General features: G+C 38.0%; 2 protein-coding genes across 4 annotated transcripts; one reads left to right on the top strand and one right to left on the bottom strand.

The window, feature by feature from the left end:
* Window positions 1-113: 113 nt before the first annotated feature.
* On the bottom strand, window positions 114-14424 carry DBT (dihydrolipoamide branched chain transacylase E2). Of its 2 annotated transcripts, none has more exons than XM_026094282.2 (11): window positions 14322-14424; window positions 9916-10039; window positions 9680-9755; window positions 8587-8768; window positions 5950-6077; window positions 4888-5131; window positions 3926-4092; window positions 2831-2908; window positions 1898-2089; window positions 1648-1719; window positions 114-767 (listed from the first exon to the last, which is right to left on the bottom strand). In XM_026094282.2, exons 1-11 carry the CDS (start codon window positions 14370-14372, stop codon window positions 600-602), a joined length of 1482 nt encoding a protein of 493 aa, XP_025950067.1. In that variant the 5' UTR covers window positions 14373-14424; the 3' UTR covers window positions 114-599. The 2 variants fall into 2 exon arrangements, with proteins under 2 accessions (XP_025950067.1, XP_064371913.1); XM_064515843.1 differs by lacking the exon at window positions 14322-14424 and adding an exon at window positions 11016-11074.
* Window positions 14425-14992: 568 nt separating this feature from the next.
* RTCA (RNA 3'-terminal phosphate cyclase) lies at window positions 14993-25386 on the top strand. Of its 2 annotated transcripts, XM_026094288.2 has the most exons (11): window positions 14993-15235; window positions 15312-15412; window positions 16385-16528; window positions 18073-18196; window positions 18781-18839; window positions 20208-20349; window positions 21601-21725; window positions 22370-22428; window positions 23062-23156; window positions 24232-24336; window positions 24751-25386. In XM_026094288.2, the coding sequence occupies exons 1-11, from the start codon at window positions 15191-15193 to the stop codon at window positions 24847-24849; spliced, it is 1098 nt and encodes a 365-aa protein (XP_025950073.1). In that variant the 5' UTR covers window positions 14993-15190; the 3' UTR covers window positions 24850-25386. The 2 variants fall into 2 exon arrangements, with proteins under 2 accessions (XP_025950073.1, XP_064371922.1); XM_064515852.1 differs by lacking the exon at window positions 15312-15412 and having other exon boundaries at window positions 14995-15235.
* The last annotated feature ends 1197 nt before the right edge of the window (window positions 25387-26583 follow it).

Raw genomic sequence — 26583 nt, 5'->3', positions numbered from 1 at the left:
TGATAAAGAGTACCTGTGCAAGTCATCTCCAGGAAAAAGAAGACTAGAGAAAGACATGAGAGGAGAGGTTAACTCAGTTAAACAACAAAAAGCTCTCTGGACATCTTAAAACATAAGCATAAAAGGCATTTTATTTGTACATGATTCTTGCATAACTTCTTCAGGAACTTGGATATAACCTTCTGTCTTTGTTAAAATAAATGTGTTTGTCCAACAAGGAAGAACTGTGAGTATTTCCCTTTGAAACAGGTTAATCAATTTAAAAATATTGCAGACATATAGATCACTGTCATTCAGTTACATTAGCCTAACATCAGTATATATCATAAAAGTCAAAATAAAGACTTTCCATCATGATATTCAGGAGTCACGCCATGACCTATTAAGTTTGGCAGGTTGCTGTAGAAGAAATTACAACAGTAGTAATTTGATTTAAAAGAATGTAACAATTAACTGATAGACTGGTATCAGCTGTTGAGAACTTTTAACCACATAAAATAATTATATAATGTGAGTAGCAACAGGTATGTGCTAGCACACCCAGCTTTTATTCGGTCTAATTCACAAAGTTTAAAGGCATATTGTACCCATAATTTCCTTTATTTAAGGTCTAGCAGCATTGAAGCAGGGTTCTCCAAATAAGATTTCCACAAGTTAGAAAACCGGGCCATTGTAGCTCCATCAATAATGCGGTGATCAGCTGACCAACTCACATTCATTATCTGTGCTTTAAATACTTCACCTTTTCCGTTAAACCTAGGAAGAACCTAAAAATCAGAGAATGGAATAAAATGGAAAAATAGATATTAAATACTTTCACTAACAAATATGTATTAACATTTTGCTAAATTAAATAGACAGCAGTAGCACCATTCAAGAAACAAAGATTTTCCCATTACTGTCTGTATTGCAGATTAGAATATATTGCGAACCTACATTATAAACAGTCATATCCTATTTCCACCATCTTGGAAATACTGAAGTAGTGAAAACCTTTCCTGACTCAAGTTTCTTCCTGAATAATTTATTGCACTATTAGTGCTCAAAGTGACAATTTCCCAAGAGCATTCCATAAACAAAAGGCTTATAGGAAGAACACAGGAAAACTATTTTTAATTAATACTAATTTTATTTCCAGTGTTGACCTTCCCTGTCTGTAATAAATAATTTAACTCTGAAATACAAAAAATAAGAACTGCCTTTACCATTTGGAGCTCTGTAATAGGTTCAGCTATCTGGCTCACAAAGCTAAGCCTGATTATCAGAATACTTTTCTACTCTCAAGTTTTCTCCTTGATCATAACAAAAATGCTACAGCCATATTGCAAGACTTGCAAAAATATATTTACATTGTTTCTTAATAACTAGGAGGCTAAATGTAGATGTGAATGAAATATTGCAGGATTCTAGAAAATAAATATGAACCATGCGGGTAAAAGATTTCTATTTCCATATTTCATGTCTGCATAGCCATCTAAAAATACTGTAAAACTTTTCATTCACAAGCTATGCAGTTTCTCTTTCATAAAGAGGAAATGTTTAAGTAAGAACAATATACAAAGGGACACTCAGTGTTACATATGCATTAAAGATGACCTTAGTTTGCTACAGTTAATCACCCACATCACAGAGATAAAATTAATATACCTGTATCTTTCCAAGCGCTCCAATAGCTACTTCAGGAGGTAGTATCACTGGTTTGGTGTAAGTGCCACCAATCTACAAGGAAAAAAGCTGGGGATATTACCTAGGGAATAATTATGTCATTCTTATGAAAAACCAGACTACTTCTTGCATGAATTGCTACAGCTTTTTGTTTTTGCATATTAAACTTCCATTAGGATATTCATTTCAGAAGCAGTTTTCAGATGTAAGTTCTCATCTTTCCGGTACTTACTGTGCCAACATTTGAAAGGGTGAATGTTCCCCCCGTGAGGTCATTTGTTCCCAGCTGGCCTGCAGAGCCCAGGGATTGTAGACGTTTTAATTCAGAAGCAATCTCAAATACGCTACAGACTTGAACATTTTTCACGTTTGGGACAATTAAACCTTGCTCTGTGTCCATAGCAACTCCAATGTTGTGTGAAGCCTACAATAAGTTTCATTAACCAGACATTAACACAAGCTGTCAAGATAACATTTATTTTACACAAGAAAACACTTGAAAGCTTTTGACTTCTTTTTTTTTTTTTTTTTTTTTTTAACCAAGGAAGTACTGTCTTTATTAAGCAACTCCCCTATACTTTTTTGAGGGGAGGAGGGGAGATTAATTTTAGAACATTAGCTTTCTACACTTGGAAAGTAAGTACAGATTGATTTTGGCAATTTCATATCCAGAAAATCTAGTATTTTGGATTCAGTTTCACACTGAAAATATTTTATATTTTGTTATCCAAACAAACATCCTAAAATGACTAACAGTCTAAAAGAGACCACTAGACTTAAAAAAAAAATTGCACTGCTATATATATGCAATATTCCTTAAGAAAATAGACGTTCATTGCCCAGAAGTATCAATCCAGCACATTTTATGAAAATTAAATAAATTTTAGCAAACTGAGTTTAAAAGATGACTTTAATACATAAGGTTGAGAGCTGGAACAGTAGAACCACTGGGCCATTACTAAAAAATTACTGCTGAAATCAGATCTGTATTAAATCTAATTCAATCTTAGACAGAATCTGGACATTCAAATTATTTTCCAGCACAACATAATAATTTTGTTACAAGCTATAGGTTCCTATAATTAGTTCAGATGTCCTGAAAAAGTACCCATGTTAGCTGTTAGTTTGGGATTTTGCTCACAAGTTTTCTCAGGATTTTACAAACCTTGTATGTGATATTTTGACAGCTTTCATCCAAAGAAGCATTAAGAATAGGATACTGCAATAATCCCAGAGAAGCTGCCTGTTAAATATAAAAGAAATAAGATAGATTTTTATACTTTGTAACTAAAACAGCTACATTAATATTCTTACTCAAGGATGGAAGGGAAGCAACAGTGCGAGACAATTCCAATTAGTAATAATTTGGATTTCCTCTAAGGAATCAAATTTGGTCTAAACTCTCCTAAACCCTTGTATGTTATATTCTGTAATGATTAGGACAATGGAAGAAAAAGACAATTAAAAAAAAACCAAATATATACCACACAGATATGGAAAAGGGATAATCACTCTTTATAATTATAATCAAAGTTGAATTTGCATTTGGTATTTCCTGCTTCACAATTCAAATTAAATATCCTGCTATGAAAGTTATGAGACTAGGCAATGTCATTATTAGCTCTCCACTTAAATAATCATTATTTTGAGGAAGTAATATTAATTTCCTGGGAAAAAGAGGTAGCAGAATTAGTCCTTAATTAGCCCTCTAACTGAAATAGCATTATCAGAAGTTTCAGACTAAGCTATCTGTTCAGCCTTCAGTGATGTCAACAGCTGGAAATGGCTGGAAATATAATTGTGGCAAATAAACGAATTCAAGTGCCTGGTCTTCCGAATAACAAAGCAGATGCACTCATTCACCTGAGGGATTCACTACCAACAAAATAAAGTAAAAAAAGAAATTGCATTTCAAGCGTGATAATGGAGCTCGTAAAAAACACTGATGTTTCCAAGATTTGCTTCTGCTAGTTCAAATTGAAATATTCAGTGATGCTTAGACCCTTACTGAGTAATGATTTAGCTGTTTTATCCTTCACTATTAATAATTCAAAAGTTTTCCTAGATATTATATAACCCCACTACAACCCCGACAGTGAATTAGTAAGTGGCTCAATAAACAAGCTGTGACTTTCCTTGTGACTTGTGACTACTCAAATAATAGAGATGTACTTCAAAATTACAACAGCAGTCAATTAATCAGAAGATTTTGGCAAAATCTGCATTAGTAGACTATACAGTGCTCTGCTGCATGTCTCACCTTTATGAAGAAGGGCATAAAGGAAAGCTTAACTCCACGACTTTGTGCTAGAGGTTTCAGCGCTTCTCGCAACTGAACAAGCTGAGTCAAATCAATCTCATCGCAATAACCAAAGTGAGGGATCTTTAAGGCTGCACTCATAGTCTTTACCATTGCCTTGTGAAAACCTGAAAAATATTCACTAGGTTCTTACACCAACAAAAGTTGCTTCCCGGAAGTTATGGTGAAGTTTCAACTATTTGTTTTCATTTAAAAAAATTACAAAACTTAGAAAAAGAAAAAAGAAAAAGACAGGGTAAAGCTCACTTTAGGATCAACAGTTAGTCACCACATGCAAACTCAGTTTTTACAGTTGTTTCAGATTATATTCAGATTACATTGTTCCATACTTCTCCTACGTATGTATGTATTTGAAATTATAATATAGTAATCTACACTACTTTTTCTACCCTCTCCATGCCAACACTGCCTGAAGGCAAGCATAAACCCCATTTCTTCCTCTTTTAATGTGATTTTTCTTATGTCAGCACCTTCTGTTGTGCACTCTTGTCCTGAACAAGTCTGAATGCTGAAGTTTGCTACTTTTAAGCTCTGATAAACACCTATACTCACGGTACCTTGACACTAATTACATAATGACTCATACTGCAACATATTCAAAAGTGTTTCAAAATTCTTACCTATTTCACCATATATTTGAAAAAACATGGATTAAAAATGAGCAAGTGCAATTTACAGCCCAACTCCTTCCAACCAAAACATAAACAATTATTTCATAAAATAGTAATTTCAAACATCACCTTCCTGCAAAGCATGTTTTCCTATTTCTCACTGTCTCAGCAGACTTGCTGGATAACAAAATAAAACAGACTTTCCATCAAAAGACATTGAATGTTCACTGAGTAACATCTGTTGTTAGTAACTGTGAACGTTATTTCAAGATTTTATATTTCATGGTTTACCTGTTATAGCTTCAGTTTTATCTTTTCCTGAAAATGCAATGGGTCTGGAAACAGGTACAGGAATTTTTCGTGCTTTGTCCTTTGTAGCAGCTGACACTGTCTCAGATTTTGGCAAAGGTGGGATAATTTCAGCCTTTGGTGATGGAGGTAAAATAGCTCCTGTCTGCTTGGCCAAATAATTGAGTATGTCTTCCTTAAGGATTCTGTTATCTTTTCCTGTCCCAACAACTTCACTCAATTTAATCTGAAAGATACATAGTAAGCTATAACACTTTTGCTTTACAGCAACATAAAAAAAATCCTATATTGGAAGTGAATTACAATTAAAAATTATTCCAGGTACTGATCTAACACTTACAATTTTCTTTCCTTTTCTATGACTTATTCCCTTTCTATGAACATCATTCACATCATCTAAAAGTCCCTCTAGATATCTAATTGCACACTTTAAGGAGGAACAATGGATATTGTTAACTTCTTAATTACCTCACAGGCTCAACAGTGAAAACTTTATCTGAGGAAAGCTATTTGTTGCCTGATTTTCTCTACTTACTGTCTTACTTTTCTCCTAAAAATGTACCACAAGCTTTCCAAAATAATAGAATATTCACAGATTCAGAGAAAACTGAATTACAAAAGCTCTTAAAAGGTCACCTAATCCATCTTCCACTGCAGGCAAGATTAACCTCACCTATGTCATTTCTGATCCAAATGCAAAGACTTTAAGAACAAGGTAGCTAAAGCTGAGATTCTATTTTCCCCTCCTCCCTCCTCTGTCTCAAGAATCTATTCTGATGCTTCCTTATTTTTACCTCTAAAAAGGTTCTCTTTATCTCCAGTGTCCTACCTGCAGCTTAAGCCCAGTTATTCTTTTCATATCCACTATAATCATTGTGAAAACATCATTCTCTTCATCTTTATAACAGTTTTTATACATTTGAAATATATTTGAAAACATGTCTTCCTGACTATACTTTCCTTTAGACCAACATTCTCCTGGATAGTCAAACTGGTATGTAAAAGAGGGACAAAATTCAGCAGGACCTGATTTTGTGAACTCACATTGTTTTCCATGGCAAGACGACGAACTGCAGGGGTTGCCAATGTTTTATGACCTTTTATCTCTTGGTGAGTGTGTTCTTCATGAGACATTGCAGGTGTTTCAACAACATCTTCTTCTGGGGCAACACCTGCAAACAGGAAGAAAAATATTAACTTTATTACAGTTCTCTATAAGCATCTGTTGTAGTGGCTGAATAGAGGGTAAGGTATGGGAACTTGTTTTAAATTTCCTACTTTAAGCAAAAGTTAAATGGCAAGTAAAAAATAAAGTTGAACAAATTCTCAAATATCTCAAAAGAAACCATCAAAGGAAGTATTAGCTACCTCTCAAAGTACTGGATATTGCAATAGTGAAGGTTAATCGTGATCTATCCATTGACTGAGTACCTCGTGCGTTTCTAGACAAATGTGGTTAAATACACACATAGAAGCCAGAGAGAAAAAAAGGAGAAAGGAAAATCATAAAAATACTTACAAATACAGAGCTGAAATCAAAGACCAACAAATTCATGGACATCTGGATCATGGGTTGTTTTTTTTCTTTTGATTTTGGAATATTTGATTAACAGATATATTATAGAAGTGGCATAGCAGGTATAGACAAAGCAACAAAAAGCTAAATTTCTTGGAACTCTAAAGCCTTTTTTCTTCTAAACAAGCTTATTCATATTTGGATGCTTTCTTGTTCTTCTCTATGCAAAAAACACTTTGAAGAAAGACTTGCAAAACAATAATAAACTGTATATTACTACTTTCATTATGCCTAAAAGTTCAAAAAACAGTACACCTTGAAAATTTATTCAAAATTACTAACTCAAATTAAAAAATTACATTAATTTTAAAGAAAGAGAATTCATCTCAAAGAATTGCAGATTTTCTCATTTCTGAAAGCCTGAAAAGCATACCAGTGAAAATATCTCTCTAGTACTAAAATAAAGAGAAAAGAGAGAAATTGCACAGCTATTTCCATCTGTCATCTTTTTATTTTTATATGGCACAAAAGTCTTCAAAGATTAGCGCAGAGGAGTAAAATGCTCCAGAGAGCATGTCACTATTTGGTACAGTTATTTTATGACAGAAAAAATGATATATGATTTTATTAAATTTGTTTTTAATTTATTTGAAATTCAGATGGTTTAAATAAACCCAGAGTCTAGACAGAGCTTTTTAAACCAGAGGTTCTGCAACTAAGGAGTCACAAGATCCCTAAGAAAATTCTCCTTTCTTTTCCACTTTCTCCTCTCTCATGATCTCTCTAGTCATCCTTCGAAAAATCTTCCCTTTCTAGCAAGTAACCCAGTAGTTAGGCCAACAGAGAGATGAGCAGAGCCAAAGGCTTTTTGTATCTGCTGATGCAAAAAATGTGTCTTGCATCTGTTGTGGAAGCCAAATACCTGGAAGGTGTGAGGAAAGCAGCTGCCTATTCCTTCACAAGTAGTGGAGTTAAAAGTGTGGTTCTTTAGCCCCTTCACTCCTGAATCCTCTAACTCTAATCCTAGCAATAAGCAGTAAGACATTCTTCTGAAGCCACTGGTCCATCACAGTGTCAGATAATATATCATCATGACTCTAAACGCTAAAATGATTGCATGCATGCTGCAGTGGTGCCAGCATTAGCCTTCCCTTGAACTGCACCACTCTGTAAGAATTGGCCAGGCTCCACCCCGGACCACGGGTTTTGTTTTCCCTCCCTTAGCCTTATGACCAGTGCCAGGTTATCTGCCCAGGTAATATTGTTCCTCCTTTCCCCCCAAAGCACCAGGGCAGAACAGAATTGCTGCAGAAACGCTAGGATCTTTGTGGCTCAGATGATCCCAGGAGTGGAGCAAATGACAGAAGGAATTTAACCAAAGCAGGGGGTTCTCCACCCCGTGTGGACAGGGACTTCAACAGGTCCAGTCACCCTACAACCACGTCACACTGCAATGTCCATCATGTATAAGGTACGGGTCTGAACAGTTTTGGGCTCCTTGATGAGATGAAATGGGAACAGGGCTTTTAGTGAAGTGAGAGTGGTCCTCAAACGTGGCCCTGAAAGCCCCGCTGAACTGTTCTTCAAATTGCAATATGATTCTTATTTTTATTATCCTTATTTTGAAATACCCAAACTGTATATGAACCATTATTTGACGAGAAGCTCATTCTAGCCTCACAGACCTCACAGGTTCCAGCAGTGAACTGAACTCTCTTGTCCTGAAGTGAAATTCTAACCCTAATTTTAGGCTCCACAAGATCACTGATTCACAGCAAAAATTACTGTGTACCTCCAAGACCTTGGTAGGTGGATATTTCTGCCATTCTCTTTCACTGTATTTTAATTCCTCCCTGAAAATTCTCTCCTCTAGGAGAGCCAAAGCTTTTAATATTTGCTTTGAGCTACTATGAAAGGGAACATAGCAGTGCTAAAGGCTGCTTGAGCTAAATTTTCAATAGGAAATGTCTGGCTTTTGAGATTTTAAATCCTAACAAAATATCACAGAAGAATTAATAAAAGTTTTTTCTACTTGATTTTCTTCTTGACTTCATAGAAGAAAAAAATCAGATTTAACATTTTCAAGGGAAAAAACTCTACCGACAATCTGATGATTTTATGACAACAAATATAAAACATACAAGAGAAAAAATTGTTTACAATACCTTTTGAAGCATCAATTTCAATGTCCACTAATGGTTTTCCAACATAAGCAATTTCATCTAAATTGTAATGGAGTTTTCTAATGATGCCATCATAACGACTAGTAATAGTAACAGAAGCTTTATCACTTTGTACTTCACAGATGCTATCAAACTGAGACACACTATCACCTTCTTTTATATACCTAAGGGAAAAGACACAGGCTGGTATAAAACATAGTAAGTGTAAAAATCTATGCTGTGTATTCTTTCGATAAGTTCCATTACGTACATCCACACAATGTGAAAATGTATTCTAGATAAGAAGCTAAATTATACATAATGGATACATTTGCTGTATATCTTGCCAGGCTACTCCAGAACTCTTTGTTGTGTGAAAAGTAGCAATGATTGAGAATATCATCACGTTTATATTTTTGCTGTTACTGTAGTTTAAAAAATAGCAGTTTCCTTGATGGATTATAAACTGTCTAAAAATAAGAATGAGCTTTGCTTAGTTTGAAGCTAAAGGTGGTCGCAATTTGAAATTGCCAGGACCGGTGTAGGATCAGTTTCAGACATGAAACTAGAAGCGGGAAACATTGTCTCCAGTGCAAAGAGCGTATTTTCAACTATTCATACAAAGAACAAGGTGTTCCAAAGTTGCCCTCCCCCACTGGACACTTTGATTTTGTTTAATCCATTTATCAGTGGCCTTTTAGGAACAATTTAAATGTTTAAATCTTTGATTAAAGTAATTGGAAAAGTACCATGGGATAAAATTTTGTGGTTTCTCCAGAGAAGTACCTTTTTTTCTAAAGTTCAGCTCAACAAGTATAATTAAAAGTTAGGCCTCTTGCACTCCAAAAACATTAATCACTGAAAGAAAGTCTACCTGCAGGTGCAGTTAGGACATCCTGTTCCCTCCATCTTTTCTATTCCCAAATAAACCAGATTGCAAATAAACAAAATGTAAAGCTCAGAGCTTCAAAATGTGAAAAATAAAATGCGAAAAACTCCACTAGTAACTCAGAAAATGTATTCTCAGATGACTAATAACACAGCTGTTAAGCTACTTGCTGATTTCTTAGTATGTTTCTAAGACAGTGGAGCTTACCATTCTTTCACAGTCACCTCTGTAATCCCTTCTCCAATGTCAGAAAGCTTAAACTGAACAATTTGGCCACATGAAACTTAAAACAGAAAATGAGGAAAAATAAAAAGTTTAATATTAAATATATGAAATTTGGAATGCATCAAAAATACGTTATATACCAGTTATATACAAACTGCTAACATAACATTCATAAAATAGCAATATAAAACAAATTATTTTAGTATGAAAAAGATTACCAGAAGATGTTCTGAATAATCGCTGTTGACGACTAAACTTGAAGGCAGATTTGTCAAACAGGCACACATATTTTGATTTTATAAACTGAATGCTGCTGCACGATCTAAAGTGGTGAACACAAACCTGGGGGAGAAAAGTCTCAAGTGTTAAAATATTGGACTGAGGAAGGCAGAGCTCATTTAATATTCTTGATGCAACAGTAAATAAACTAAAATAGTTCAACTCGAATTTAGTTACAGAGGTTCTTATGAAAACACAATTATACTAAATGGGTATGGAATGTATAATCATCAGCATAAGCTTTGCCATGTCCTTAAATAATTTTAATAACACATCACAGGGGAGATCAAAGTCACAATAACACAATCAATTAACAAAAATCATGGCAGGATCTGGCAACAGATTCATAGGTTCCATAGCTTCTTTAAGTAATTAGTTCAATCAGGACACACACACAAAAGTGTATACCCCATTAACTACATCAGCCATGTGAAATATTCTCATGCAGAATGAATGCTGGAAAGGTTCCTCAGACAGTGGGAAAAATCAGTATATTTTTCTCTGTTGGTTCTTATTCCATTCAAAGGTCAATCAGAAATACTAATCAGAAAGGAACTTCATGCTGGAGGGCACAGCTGGCCTTTAATTTCTTTTAAAATATAGAAGACAAACATCTTGAAGTAAGTATCATTTCACAACAACTTTATTGACTTTTTAAGAATTGGGTGCGAGGTGCTTTTCTTTCACGGTTACAATTATATTTATCCAGAAATCAACTTTGAGAAATTCAACAGAATTTTCTGAAAGGGTCTCTATACAAAACTATATGCTTTGAAGCATCATGTAATCACAGCAGTCATGATTTTGGTCAACAGCAAAGCCAGTGGCACCTGCATTGACATAAACAGGCATTTTATCATTAAATGCATGAGAAGTTAGTTCAGACCCTTTCTTATTTAGTAAGATTTCTTTAATCTAATTTTAGTGTTACATTGTCCTAGAGAGACATAAAATTAATACCAAAAAATCCCAAATTATCTGCAGGTACAATCTCTATTTAATTTAGAGATATGAAAAAAATTCAGGTGCTACAATGTACCTCAAGTAGCTCAAAACTGTAAAATTTACAAATTATCTTCTTAGAAGAGCCAGAAAACAGGACACCTGTGTGGGAAAGTTCATTTTAACTCCTTTTTTTTTTTTAATAATCCTTTCAAATAACTGCAAAACATATGAAACTTCCTAATTATCCTACCCCCCCCCCAAAACTATGGAAAATTTTGCACATTTATATTGCACATTTAAAATGCAGATTATCCAGAAGACTGTACTATGCTGAACTGAAAACATATATATTTTCTATATTATTTGATCTAGCATGCAAATTACATTTAAACATTACCTTTCTTTTAGGAACAAATGTTTATACAATACACTCTACCTTAAAGGACACTGCAAAGTCATGTTGAGCTACTTTTCAGCAGCCTACTACTAAGATTGTATCTGTTGATCTAGAATAAGTATTTTTCTCATTCCTATCATGAACAAACAGTAAATCCTTTTTCATTCCATTAGTCCTCCAAACAATTTTCATAACAAAATTCAAGTAAAATGAAAACTGTAAGCTGTAACAAATCTTATTTTATGGATGCATTTAAAATTTTCATTAAATTATAAAACTGGCACATAAGGTATGTTTTCCCAAGGCAGATTTCTTCTATTTTTGATTCAGTATTTCTTTCTATTTGAGTCCACAGTTACATTCTTTTGTTCAGCAAGATCTTTTTGTTCCAAGCTTAAAATAAAACTCTTTTCTCTTTATATGCCCCTACATGGAAAAGTTTCAATGTTTACCTGTGAAGATGATCACAAGCAGCATATCAAACCTCTGAACTATCTATAAATGTGAAGTTTCATAAAGCTTTCCATGTGATTTTAACATTTGATAACCAATGGAAATAGTGAATTAGTAACATCAGTGCCAAAAAAACCAAACTGGTTTTGTTACAGAAGAGTTTCAAAACTTTTTCAATTTATATTAGCAGGAATAATTCAAAACTACTGCATTTTGTAAAACTAAATCTGTCTTTTTGGTCTGTAGTTGATCTTTACCAGAAAGTTGGTGTGTTAGTATATTAAAGCAATAATACAGTACCCAGTCTCTCCATGTAACAACGTGTTCTTTTCTAAAAGCTAAAAAAATTGAAACTTATAAACTAAAGAGGCTTTATTTATTCATTTCAGCATTTAATCATCATAATACTATTTACTGTGTAAAGAAAAGTAAGGAAAGAGCATATGAAAGACAAAATTAATCCTTAATTCAACATACATATCCATACCATTATATAACTCATATATATGTAGATATATACATATGTATGAGATGTACATATTCATGCAACTTCTAAATATCAGAAGGTAACAAAAAACCAACCAGCACAGTACTACCAGTTATGTTTCTGTCACCACTATTATGCTGTAAGGCAAAGATGCTGCAGTAGGATAATGCCTTTCCTACGCAAGTCTTCAGAGAGCAGAGTCACTGTGGGGAGAAGAGACTACCGGGGCTTACGCCTACTCCAGTCTCTCACTGATACTGAAGACTCATCAACCACTGATGATGAACAAAATTTCTTAAGGTTTAAGGTTTGAATGAAGAGAGCCCTGGAGCATACACTACTTGGGGGAGAACTGCCTTGATCCTGTCTGGTTCAATTTTGGTCATTTCCTTAAGAAGCAGCCTACTGTGCTTTTATAAATTACCACTGATCCTGAAAATCTACTGCTGTCCTCAGAATAAATTGTTGTGTTATTCACCCTGCAGGCAACTGATTACCTGATGAAGTAACACTCAATTTCGAAGTCGGATTGAACAAGTTGTGTTCAAAGGTAACAATTTCACATTAAAGGATACTCCTCAATGAAACTCATTTGACTTGCTCTCATATTGAATCATTTTAATGAACATTTATTAATACATTTTGCATACCTATTCTGTATCTCCACATATATAGTTGCCTATACACTAAATCAATAAAACCAATGTCCTTGCTAGCATATTTCAGTCAGCCTTAAAAATTGGCACCATTCCCTAGTCTCTGCATGACTCTCATTTCCCCACCATCTAACACGAGGATCCCGGACTCCTTTATTTTGTTCTTCACAGTCTGTAGCCCATGCCCTGTCTATGGACAACCACCATTAGGCTGTCCTTCCCTTTGCCAGCCAGAGTTCGCAAGAGCACTGAGAATATTAAAATATGACACTTAAAAATTATAACAGTAATTTTATTTTTTGGATCTTGACATTGTTTTACCATGATGGTCGGAGTAGGAATTCGTTTCTTGCAACATTTAAAATGTGTTTGCAGCTAGTGCTCCCTGTAAATAGCCAATTCTAAATTACACACTCAGCACGCGAGGATGAAAGGATGATGTTCAGCATAGGATGAACAGTTTCATCTTATCAGAATCTCCCTCTGGGTTTAAAAGTAGACAGCTTGGTTAGAAGGAAGACTAAAAGAAGCAGCTATTCCCCCGGTTCTTTGATTAGTAGAATGAGCTGTATGTAACTTAAAACTAGATAATTACAAAAGTATCACTGAAAAAAATTCTTCACCGCTACACTTCTACAATATAAGTGTTGCTGCTAAGTGCACACCTAGCGACAGAAACCAGACTGGATACTGATTTTAACTTTGCTTTCACCCGGATTATCTCACAAAAGATGCTTCTTTCTGTGGCATTCCCGGAACGGCAGTAACACAACTGGGACCAGCGCGATCGGGTACCGCAGCCAGGCTGCGGCGCACAAGGCGGCGGGAAGCACGAAGCGACTTCTCGTGATGAAACCCGTTTAAGAGGTTACACGTGTCTTAAAAGCAGCTAAGCGGACTCCCCTGCCGAGGCGCGGTAAGGCAGCTCCGCTGTTCAGTCTACAACTGCCGAGGGACGGGGAGAGGAACGGGGGGGCGAGGCGAGGGACCGCGGAGCGGCAGGGCCGGGGCGCCGGCGGCTGCTCGCGGCGACACGGGTTTCTCACAGCAAACGCGCAAGAACGGGAAAACTCAGGCGGCGAGAGCGCCGGGCGGGGAGGCCGGCGCCGGCCGTCCCAGGGGCCGCGCGTCCCCTCGGCGGGCACCGCCGCCGCTCACGGGCCGCGGGGCCACGCGGGGCTGCGCCACGGCGCCGGGCCAGGCCGGGCCAGGCCAGGCAGGCGGAGGGGCGGCGGGGAGCGGCGGCCGCTCCGCGAGCGCGTCGCGCCCGCACTGAGGGGCTGCCGCTCCCGCCCAGGCAGGAGGCAGTGACGGAGCTTCGGGCGCCGCCCGCCGAGGGGGAGACGCCGCGCGCCGCCTCACCGACTAACTGGGCGCGCCGCCACCCGCCGCGCCCCCTCCCCTTACCAGGCGCCCCGCGCTCCGGTAGCCGCTCCTCAAAGCGGCCACGGCCGCCATCTTACTCCGGGAAGGACCAGGCCCCGCCACGCCCCACACACCTCCCCCCGGCCGGCCAATCAGGACGCGACTCCTCGGGGCGCCGCCGGGCGGGGGCCAATGGGCGGCGGGGGACAGTGGGCGCGGGAGCCCGCCCGCCTCGCGCCCCCGGGGAGCGCGAGCGGCGCCCCAGGAGGAGCCGCCCCCCCCCCCCCCCACGCGAGCTGGCGGCGGGAGTCGCCGGCCCCCGGCGCCGCCCGGAGGCCTCCTGACGCAGCCGCCGGGCAGCAGGGGCCACCTCCCCCGGGCCGGGGCGCGCAGCGCGAGGGGCCCAGCCCTCCCCGATAAACCGATAACAAACTCCCGAGCGTGTCCGCTCAGCCAACGCGCCTGTGCTTCCCCGCGCCGCTTCTACCGACCCCGCGGGGCTGCGGCCGCCGGGTTTGCCAGCGCTCAGGCGGCGCGGGCTCAGGCCTGGCGCCGCTCTGGCCCGCCAGCCTCGGAGCAACGGCTCCTCCGGGCCGCCTCCGCGCTGCTCCCCCCCCGGGACGGGGCCGCTAACGCGGGGACGAGCGCTCTCCTCCGCTGCTCCAGGTTGCCGGGCGCTGGGACCCGGCGGCGGCTCCTCACGCCGCGGAGCCGCCCCTGGGCGGGGAGGCGGCTGCGCGCTGCGCCTGCCCTGCCCTCCGGCACCGGCAGCAGCAGTAGCGGCAGCGGGGGTGGGGGCAGCCGCCGCCACCGGCGGGGTGCTTCATCGGGGTCTCGTCGTCTGCAGGGCCCGGCCGGGATCCCGCCTGCGCGGCGGCTTCTGCGCGAGGCGCCTCCGCCCGCCGGCCGCCATGGACGGGGACCGCATGGAGATCGACGGCGGCGTCATGGAGGGGGTGAGCGCGGGCCGGCCGGGCCGCCGGGGCGGCGGCGCCCCCGCGCCTGGTGCTGAGCCGCTGTTTCTCCTCTTAGGGCGGGCAGATCCTGCGCGTCTCCACGGCCCTGAGCTGCCTGCTGGGCCTGCCGCTGCGGGTGCGCAGGATCCGGGCGGGCCGGAGCCAGCCCGGCCTCAGGTAACGGCCGCGCCCGCGCCCGCGGGAGCGGCGGCCCGAGGCGTCGCGAAAGTCTCCCCGGGGCGCTGAGCAGGCTGCGCGGGAGCGAAATTAAACATAGCTGAGGTCATGCAGTGCTTCCCTGCGGTCTGTATGCCTCGCAGCGCTCGGATTGAGTTAAAAAGCCATCAGAAAGCTCAAAAACAGGTCACTCGTGCTCCTCGCCCTGATTTAATGTTATTTCTCCGTAGAAATCTGCTCTGTCATTAGCTTCATTAATCTGTGACACCTTCCTTTACTAGCATCACCTTGGTTAGACCAAGACATATAAAGGTCAGAAGTGCGTATTATATTTAATTTGGGACAAACTTAACTTACAGCTAAGGGAAACCGGTCGCTCAGCATTTATTCCTAATAGTAATTTTTCAACTCTTTTGTCTGGGGGCTTTAAAACATGTCCAGGAGAGGCAGAAGCTGCCAGGTAGTTGATTTAGGCTCACCGAAGCAGAGTCGCTTTTCTAAGCTACACTTCCTTAACCCCCCTGGAAGAGGTCCACAGAATGGTTTCCAGCTTATTTCACAATGGCTCTTCCGTAAGGAAATTAATAAAATATGTATTTGCCTAATAGAGTAAAGAATATCAGTAGCTCACTAATAGCCCTTAAGACAGAGGAAGTTGGAGGCTACTAGATGAATTTATACCTTACATAGCATCATCATCAAAATGTAGTGAAATAGATCATTCTGGTGACATAGATGCACCTGCATTTTGAGTTTCCTTGCACATGTAAAAAATAAATAAATGGATGCTATTCATTTGGCTCCCATGAACTTAGGAGAAATACTGTTGGAACAAGATTGAATTTCTGATGCTTGTTTGGCCTGAATTTTGCAATCATGGTATTTATTAGTTGATGTTTAGTAATTCTTTTCATGTAACAAGAATATGTAGTCTACTTGCATGTATCTTTAATGTAGTATTATGACTTGAAGGCCTCAACATCTGTCTGGATTGGAAATGATTCGAGATTTATGTGACGGGAAGTTGGAGGGTGGAGATATCGGTTCAACAGAAATAACCTTCACTCCTGGGAAGATCAAAGGTGGAACCCACATAGCAGATACAAAAACAGCAGGGTATGTCTTTGTACATGGATAACGACTGACTAGTCACCGCTTTTAACTTTTGGTAACTTTAAAATTATGACGAGATAAAACCAGAACATTAATTCATGAGTAATGAGCCTTAATCCGTGCTGCTTGAGCTTGATACATCTGACCAAAGAACCTTACTTCTTTAAGTTCTCTTGCCTTAACATAGGCAAGGTCTGTATTAAAAAAGTACATGCAAGTGTAATAGTTTTAAAACTATGATTGATGTATAAATTGAACACTTTTGATTAATGTTAAACAAAAAACAGCTGTCCATGTATTTACAATTTTGTCCCTTATTTTCTCACGTTAGTGCATTAGCTATCAGGCCTAATGCAACTAATTAGGTTGAGCTCTGTCTCACAAATCTGTACATTATACTACATTACAAAACACTACATGTCTTGTGTTCAGTTAATATACTAATATATTTATTGATACTATATTCAATAAAATATTGAATTAATCATACTTATAAAGTCAGTTTTGAGATTTCACTTGGGCACATAATGCTGCAACATGGGATACTCATCTTTTGGAATTTGGGACATAGTCTATCCACTGTTTTTTGTCTGTGTGTTTTTCCATTCTGTATTTCTGTGTTGGGTCCTTTGGTCTTTGAATCTGTTGCAAAACTGAGTAGAATGGGTTTAGCTCTGCAGGAGTGGTGTGAGCAGTCACTTGGCAGCATAAGCTACATTAGACATAGTTGAAATTTTCTTTAAGTTAAGAGAATTTTTTTTCTGAACTGCAATAGCATAAACGAACAAGCTAATGCCTTTTACTTAAACATGACACAAAAAGATTTGAGTAGGCAACATTGCAGAAGGATTAGTAATTGGACACAAGCAAAAAACCCCTGAAAAACGATACAGTTCACAAACGTTCAGAGGTTATTTAAGAAAACAAAAACAAGTTTTTCTCAGTTTAGTGGTGATTACTAATTATTTTCACAATTCAAAATAATCTTTAAAAAACCTGTGAGGTAACTTTACAATTTGGTTTGCTGAACTAACTTATTTTTGGAAAAAATATTTTGGGGAGGTTTTTATTACCTATGGAATATGCAGGTATTCAGCAATAGAATCATGTATCAAAGCATTTTTTGTATGCCCCTGAATTTTCTTGTGCAGGATAATGACCAGTTTCTAAGCAATTTTGCAGTTTTCTAAATATTTTGTTCTTAAATACATGATAAAACTGCCTAAGCCTTTTCTGCTTTTCCCATCTGCCTGCTAATCATACAGTTCTCTCACTGCCATCAACATATTAAGTAAACTACATTGCTTTTATTTTAAACAGGAATATTAAAGATGCAATTACTGTAGAACAAAAACTTTTATATTTAGGATTGCTAAGAGCATAAAGTTTTAAATTAGTATTTTTAAGAGTAATAAGTTTACGTAATAGATCATGTTCAAAGTTAGATACTGATGTAAATGCTCTGGAAAACCATTTGCCTTTGATATCTAATGATTCTGCATGGATTATGGCTGTATAACATTTGAGTATCTTGTGATTATTTTCAGGAGCGTGTGCCTACTGATGCAGGTAGCAATGCCCTGTGTGCTGTTTGCTGCTTCCCCATCAGAACTTCATTTAAAAGGTGGGACTAATGCTGAGATGGCTCCTCAGATAGACTACACGGTCATGGTAGGGAACAATTTCTTTGGCTTGATGCATCTTTCATGCATATATATATGCACTGTAGCTACTGTACTTCTGTTGCTTTTACTGCAATTTTATTTGTAATTTAAACTGTGAAATGAAATGAAGGAAAAATATCTCTGTTTACTTGGTAAACTACTGAAGTGAACACCAATCTGTTTGGCATGGGAATATTACACTATTAGTGTATTATATTTAGAGAGCAACCAGTGCTTCATAGAATTCCCTGAAACAGCGACTTGTCTGTTGGTTTTAATTACTAAAGATAATTTCACTTAAAAGAGATTCTTTGTTCTAGAAATGTTGTGAAATTGTTAGGGATTTCTCTTTCTCTTCCCATATAAGAATCCTTTAACACAAAGTGCCATTCAGAATGAAGTACAAAGAACCTCAAATAAGCTGTATGCATGAGACTGGCTATCTTTTTTTTTTTTTTAATCATATAACTGAAATTTTCATGTTGAACATCTCTTTTTTTTTTCTTCCTTTTTGAAGACTGAATAGAATGGTCAGAAATGGCAAATGGAGTATACATTCACCCTGTGTTCTTATATATGCTTATTTTTCAGGTTTTCAAGCCAATCGTTGAAAAGTTCAATTTCACGTTCAATTGTGACATAAGAAGGAGGTGAGTTGTAGAATAACATGGCAGAAGCAGGCCTTACTGAGCCAATGTTTGAGCACGTAGGCACATGCACAAGGTGCCTTGAATCAAGACAAGGGATGAATTTGTAATACAATAACTAATCTGCATTAGCTGTCCTGTGTGTATTGTCACCCCATGATGACTGTGATATAGTTCTTTCTTGTCTTTTTTCATTGCTGCATCTTCAGCTTGTGTTTTAATATTTCCTATTGGCTACCTCAGAGGGAGAGGCATGCTGGGCAAGTGGTCCACTATGGAGCTTATTCTGAGTTGCGAGTTATGCGTATCCTCCTGCACTTGTAGAGAGTCCAGGCACCTAACAAAGTGTTTTGGGTTCCCTTTCAAAGTCCAGCAAAAAAGCATCACAGAACCTAAAGTTTTAGATGCCATGGTTATTAGAGACAGTTGTTTGTCTTTCAGCTTCATCAGAGACTGTGTCAGGTCTGTTAGATACACCTGAGCTGCACTTTACCCATTTGAAAGGAGGCTTTATCTTAATTATTATCTTGAAGAAGATAGCATTTTCATTATTTATCTTATTTTCAGACTCAATGGGGGGTATGGAACTCTGTCCAGCTAGCTGTCCTTTTCTTCCTTCTCTCTCTTCCAGGCCAAACTTTTGGCCAGTTTAGCTTGTTAGAAGCAGCATTACCCTGACAGAGGGGTACCGCTTCAAGTCTCAAAGACCTGAAATTTCTATAATTTTCCTACACGAGAAGATGATGAAAGATTCAAAGCAGCACAACCACTGAAGGAAAGGTTGAAGTACAGTCTTACTAGCTGGCTTACTGGCAGGCCAAATACAACAGTCAGTGAGTCCATGCCAAGCTCAGAACCAGCCAGAAGGTGGGCTGCTTCTTGTGGAGATGGCAATTGGTAGATGTGGGAAGGAGCTGGGAGTATTCAGGGGGAACCAAGTCTGTTGTACGAAATAGGGAGGTAGCGAGGCTGGTGGTGGTGTAATGGGGGACAGGACACCAATCATTAGGAAACTAAGCACACTCGCAACAACATGTCCTTCATGACACTAGCTATACAAGACACTTATTTCCTGCCTCAGGGGTTATTGTCTGTATTTAGGTATGTCTCAACACAAATAACAAACTGTAAGGTTTCAGAAAAGAAGAAATGTGTTAAGCTGTTTTTAGGCAGTTAATAAAATGCATGTTATGAGCTAATACTGTTAGAGAACGTTTCTGTTATAAATGTTTCTAAGGCACACATCAACAAAGTTCACATGTATAGTAACAGAATATAAAATGTATAATAAAATGTGAAGAGCATTCTTGCTATTTTCTTGCTCTTTCTGATCTTTGCATTTACTTACATCTGATTGCTATCTCTAAATAGGGGCTACTATCCCCAGGGAGGTGGTGAAGTTATAGTCCAAATGTCACCGGTCAAAGAGTTGAGCCCAATAAACTTAACAGAACGCGGCACTGTGACAAAGATATACGGAAGAGCATTTGTTGCTGGATCACTACCTATAAAAGTGAGTGCTGATGATAGCTCTGGAAGTATCCAACTTTACTGTATGTGTATGTGTGTGTGTGTGTGTGTGTGTGTGTGTGCGTGTGTATATATGCATATATATTACAAATATTTGAATTGTATGTAATCTGCATTACATACCTCTTGCTCCTGTGTTATGCACTCTATCACATAGTAACCAAAGTAGTCTTATTAAATAGATTCAATTTTTCAGGCCATAAAATAGAATTTTGGATATTTCTAAAATGCATTTATTGCATAGCGATATGGTAGCACCTAAAATAGGGAATGAGAGTGATGCCTTTGATATGACTGTTCAGAAAACTTTAGCATAGATTGTGGGACATTTTAAATCTGATCTAAGTATAATTCATACATGTGTGAATTATCTTAAATCTGAAGTGATGGCCTTCATTCATAGATTTATGGGTAAACTATAGTGCACTAGTAATATACAGATATCAGACGAAATCAGACTTTTCAAACATTTTTAAGGATATCAGACAAACAAGTTAAGGGTAGATCAGGCAAAGACAAAACATAGATGAATTTGCTTCCTTTTACCTCTCTTTTCCATTATTGCTATCCTGTTTGTGTTTACAGAGAATGAGTGGCAGGATCTCCTCAGGGCTCCTTCTCACATATACAGGGTAGGAAGCATTTGAGGAAGGGAGAGAAGAAATAGTTACTTTTTGAAGAGCCTTGGACTGCTGGTTTTGGTCTTAAAATCTCCAAACCTATGAATATGGACTATGATCTTCTTTTTCTCCTATTGGATCCTAAGAATGAGATAAACTTAATTTGCCCTCAGCTGCCTATGATCTAAAATTGTTATTTTATACATTATGATTTACAGAGTACATCCTGTACATAATGACTGATTTTTTTTTAACAATGTAATATCTTGAAGTGATCAAGACTAAAATTAAATCTTTATCCATATGTGTAGGGGAAAAAATCTTGAATTTCTATTGGTATTGAAGCTTCTATGTTCAGCACTATAATCTATCAGTTGTTTAGTATTTAATATTACCTTAATTTTGTGAGAAAATTCTCAGAAGAGAAGTTACTCAGTGCTTGTAGTAGTTTATGACAGTCCTTTGCTTTTTTTAGTCAGTAAAATTGGTCTCTTTGTAGCTGGGAAGACCTTTATTTAAGGATCCACAGTAATAATTAGGCTTATGAGGAAAAAGTATTATTATAATAGTATAATTTAATTAATATTTTGCTCCTTTTTCTCTTACCTTGCTAGCTGGCAAAAGACATGTCAGCAGCAGCAGTGAGATGCATCAGAAAAGAAATCAGGGATCTTTACGTTAACATTCAGCCAGTTCGAGAACCTGACAATCAAGCCGTTGGGAATGGAAGTGGAATAATGTGAGATGAACCTGTTAATACCTCTCTTGTAACCTTGTTAATTGATTAGCTACATCTTCTCAAGACACACAAGTAGACATAAAAAGTGATAGTCTTTTTTTTTTTTTTAAGCAAGATTATATATTAGGATGTTTCAAAACCCCTAACATGTTTAAAAACCTTTATAAATATTATATAGGCAAGGGAAGCAGTTCTCCTACAAATGTGTATTAACTACATGTTAAATACATTTAACCTTTGTTTATAAGTATCTGAATGATCAAATTTGGAAGGTGCGAAAGACAATGTTTTTGGCTTTGTTAATACTATCTCGCTAGCACTGCCATTCACTGAATTCTTTACCTGCAACAAAGCGGGAGAGTAGTGGGACCTGGCATGGAGGAATTTGCAGGAGGATTTTTTTTCCCCTTTTTTTGACAGGGAGGGCAATAAGTACAGTCTTTTTTCATATCTGACAAAAAGGCAAAAGGAGAAACGTTTCCTGTGTGATCACTTAACACACTGAAATACAAACCCCATACTGATGGTGACATTAAAATTCTGTATTTAAAAACAAAATACAATAATCTTGATTACTCTTCTAATAAATAAGATGTAATGTGAGTAATTCTGTACTTAATATGGATTCTGATTTTTCTGTTTAGCATTGTTGCAGAGACTTCAACAGGTTGTTTGTTAGCTGGGTCATCACTTGGCAAGAGAGGTAAGAGTCCTGTGAAGTACACCTCTTTCAGGTTTAACTTAGTGTACTATTAATGAATAGGAATCTGAAGTATTATCTGTTCAAAGGTCTGATGCTTTGAGTTTCATTTTTAATGGATGTTATTTAGTAATAAAAGACAGTGGCAATCAACAGATTTTAATTTTGATTAATAGAATTTTACACTTTGATAGGTTTCTAAGCTGCTTCTGCATAGTCAAAATTTATAGAGTTCTTAACTCACCTTCTATCTGAATGGATTGTTAAGGTCACTGAGTTGAAAAGAATTCTGCATTTTAAGAACACACAATCTTTTCTGTGGTTTACCTGTGAGGTTTTTGCTCAGCACTGAATCTAGTTGTGTATCTGTATTAAAAGGTATAGAAGGGATTTTAGCTGCAATTGGTTTGAATAACATGTTTCTCTAAATGTATGTGAGGCTACAGGCTTTCCTCTGCTTAGGGAGTACAAACTACACTTCATCATAAGAGAGGAGGTTTTTTTAAGTGGACGTTGGAGGCAAGAGTATGGAAATAAGGTTTAAAAAATTGTTTGTCACTTCTTGTTTTTTCTGTATTTTTTTTAAGTGTTAAATAATAATTGGACACATCTTAATCTCCTGGATTTCTTTGTTAGGAAAGAATTCTGACAAGGTTGGCATTGAAGCAGCGGAGATACTGATTAGAAATCTTAAACATGGTGGAGCTGTGGATGACTCTCTGCAAGACCAAGTAAGGCTCCTATATATGTTTAGATGAAGTATAGCAAGGACATGGATATATGTATTACTTGTAAAGAATTTAAATCTGAACAGTGAAAGAAGGGGATGTAGATTTCTAAGTTAGATTGCATCTCTGCCTGGAAGAAAGAGGTAGTAATTCCCTCCCACTCAGCACGTGCTATTTCTAGACCCATGCCATATAGCAGAGGAAGAATAGAGTTCTGTTCCCATGTATTAAAGACTAGACTAAGAGAGGCCATTAGACAAAAATATCCAGGAGGTGTTCCTGTTTGACTTCCTCGCCTAACTACATTTGAGAATAAAGACCCCCCCCCCCACACACACACTATTGTATTTTGAATGACAGCGCCTGAAAAAGTTTGGACTATCCTAGATAGGGTAACATTACCTCTTAGCTGTAAGCACCCAGCCATGCATTCCTATTACACAGAATAATAGGAAGTTAGTGTTGAAGTCATTCTGCTTTTTCTGGAGCATGTGCAATACAATTCATAGAAATATCCCACAGCTAGATTCAGTGTGTATGGGGGGGCTGCTCTAAGTTACATGAAGCTTTACAGAGTGTGTGTCATGGTGATGTTTGTAAATCAAATCAGATTTTTTTAATACCTGGTGAATACCTGATCATAAAGTATTCTCATGCAAAACTCCATTCCTGAGTTTTCTCTCCTCCCCAAGGTAATCTACCAGTCTGGAATCTGAAGTGAGTTTGATGAAATTTAGAGTGGGGCCAAAGTTAAATGTAGTAACATCAATTCAGTGGCAGACTTCACTGTGGAAAAGTAGGAGCCCTTCTATGATATGTATTAGATTAGTCATTCCCAGGCTTCTTGAATCTTGGATCACTCTTAATACTCAGCACCATGTACTTTTATGAAATTTTAACACTGAAGGCAAATGCAGTGACCTACATCAGTTGTGGACTACTCTTCGCAACCTCACAGTTTGGAATCATATTTTCATTTACAGATGTTTTGCAGTTTTTGCTTCACTTTTCTTTTTTGCTCCATCGGTTGCTAGGATCTTAATAGTTATTTAATAATTACCTTTATCTACCCTTTCAGCTGATCATTTTTATGGCGTTAGCAAAGGGGGTGTCCAAAGTGAAAAGTGGACCAATTACACTTCATACTCAAACTGCTATTCACTTTGCAGAGCAGCTAACAAAGGTGAGTCCAAAACTTTGGGAAGTTTTACCACTCAGTTGTCACGCTGTCCTCTAGGAAGTGTGAGTTGTATAGACTCACTCCGATTTTTAGCAGGATTTGTGAACTGAATTTTCCCTCATAGAGGACAAGTGGCGATAAAATAGCTGCTACAATATTTATATGGGAGTTTACCAGTAGAAAGTGAGTATATTTTATAGTTAAATGCCTTCAGAGTGGTTAGATACCTTTACCACTTTCATTTAAATATTTTTAGTGAAATCAGTTAAATCTCTCAACATGCACAAAGAAACTATAAATAGATTATCAAACATCAGATATTGAAGATTTATGTATATTTTATGTTATAACTTGTGTATATTATATGTATCCTGTAACATGTTTAGTGATATATATTTTTAATCCTGTTCATTTTAGGCCAAATTTACTGTAACAAAATCAGAAGAGGAAGATCCTAGTAAAGATGCTTACATCATTGAGTGCCAAGGAATGGGGATGATAAACTCAAACTTGTAGGGCTTAAAAAAAACAAGCAAACAAGCTAACAAAAGCAAAAATCAACATACCTCAGTGATATATTGCACTACATTTCAGTGGATGTGTAATATGCTGGTGAACAGGAGGATCCTTCTGTCACATCTTATTGATTTGATTTAACTTCAAGGATGATGTCTAGTTTTCCTCTGGCATGCTGAGAATCTGTGGTGTGTAAAATGATTTTTTTTTTCCTTTTTAACTGCTAACAGCAAAATGAGTACAGACAGGACAGCAAATAGAGTAAAATGCATGTGTTTGGGCAGCTGAGAGCATCAATTAGAAGCTCTGAGAATTCAGATTCACCAAAGTAGAAAATCACTATTTCAGTTTCCAAAAAATATTAGATGATACATTCTTTCTCCTTGAAAGTATGTAACTTTGATTCTTTGGGATCCTTTATGTGTTGAGGTATCTGGAATGAAGTGCACCATCAAATCTGTATCTCTGGTCTTCCTCTGTAATCATTTTGCTTAAATTGTTCGTGAGGAAAAAATAAAGCACTATCACTATATGAAAGGCTGATATTTATTTTTGCTATTAACATCTCAGCAGTTTATATTAATGGGAGGCTGATACAAAGTAAATTTTCAGGAATGTCACTTCTTTCCCTCCATACAGTAAAAACAGTCAATGCTTAAAGTAACCTGCTTTTAAATCTTTTCTTTTTTTATCTGTTTTTTTAAAATCTAAAGACAGGCTTAAAAATGTACCATGTTACATCCCAAACATGACATACTAACTTTATGCTCTGACAGCTTTACTCTGTAAGGGAAACCTCAGTATAGTCAGTATCTAACATCTCAGTTATGTATTATAAGCAGCAATAGGACTTGGGAGTATTCACCAAAATGTTACTACATAAAAGTCAGTTGGTAGTAACTTGGAGGAATTGTAATTATTTATTTGAATAATAGAGAAGAAGTGGTAGAATCTTTGTTCTGCTGTGTTAAAAGGGGAAGAGGGAAAACCTGGAAGAAATCATACCATGGAGACATAAATGAGATGCTTGTGCAATTGAGAGTTACATCTACATCTTACAAATTAATTAAGACTTTATATATTACTGCAAGGGATTTTGAGATATTCCAGAGAAAGCATACCGACAGCTACAAAGTCATAGAGATCTGCAATGAAGAGAGGTTTTTTTTTTTTTTTTAATAGAAGCTGTTCATGCCTTTTTGTGCAATACAAGCCTATGGCAGTACTGTATTAGCAGACCTGAAATGGAACAATGATGATGATAGTTTACTGATGGATCTACATTGCACCAAGCTGTTGCTGTTCGTTCTTTTTAAAAGCAGCACTTAATTTCACCTGAGATTAGGGAGCTGTTCTTGAATATACATATATACACATGTATATATGCATACATGCACTGATCAGTGCATATACACACAAGTGTATTCAGGCATATAAATCTAGTTGCATTATCCCCCAAATGGCGATTAGGCAGGGAAGTATTTTTGTAGATCTGGCCTTGGGCTTTGCTGCGAAGGCTTATTCTGAACTAAAAGGAAGACAAAGGGCGAGATGGGACATCAGTTCTGTTTTGCATGTGAAGGACTGAGTCACAGAGTTGGACTTAACCAGAACTTCATAAATGCACCCGAGAAGCTTGAATTGCTGTCCAGGTTTCCCATATCCTAGTCCACAGCCTTGGACTTTTTCCTCAGTTGTGACTATTGAACTTAATATATAACAATTGCTTAACAG

The sequence above is a fragment of the Dromaius novaehollandiae genome, chromosome 8 (assembly GCF_036370855.1).
Source record: "Dromaius novaehollandiae isolate bDroNov1 chromosome 8, bDroNov1.hap1, whole genome shotgun sequence".
Classification (NCBI taxonomy): Eukaryota; Metazoa; Chordata; class Aves; order Casuariiformes; family Dromaiidae; genus Dromaius; species Dromaius novaehollandiae.
Note: the sequence above shows the minus strand (reverse complement) of the source record. Positions and strands in the feature narration are given on the sequence as shown.

Coding starts and splice junctions, on each gene's coding strand:
- DBT (XM_026094282.2), bottom strand. CDS start 14,372: ATGGCGGCCGTGGCCGCTTTGAGGAGCGGCTACCGGAGCGCGGGGCGC. Junction 6,078..8,586: donor TGAAATTGATGCTTCAAAAG/GTATTGTAAACA, acceptor TCCTGTTTGCAG/GTGTTGCCCCAGAAGAAGAT. Junction 768..1,647: donor GAGCGCTTGGAAAGATACAG/GTATATTAATTT, acceptor TCTGATTTTTAG/GTTCTTCCTAGGTTTAACGG.
- RTCA (XM_026094288.2), top strand. CDS start 15,191: ATGGACGGGGACCGCATGGAGATCGACGGCGGCGTCATGGAGGGG. Junction 18,197..18,780: donor AGATAGACTACACGGTCATG/GTAGGGAACAAT, acceptor CTTATTTTTCAG/GTTTTCAAGCCAATCGTTGA. Junction 20,350..21,600: donor CTGGATCACTACCTATAAAA/GTGAGTGCTGAT, acceptor TTACCTTGCTAG/CTGGCAAAAGACATGTCAGC.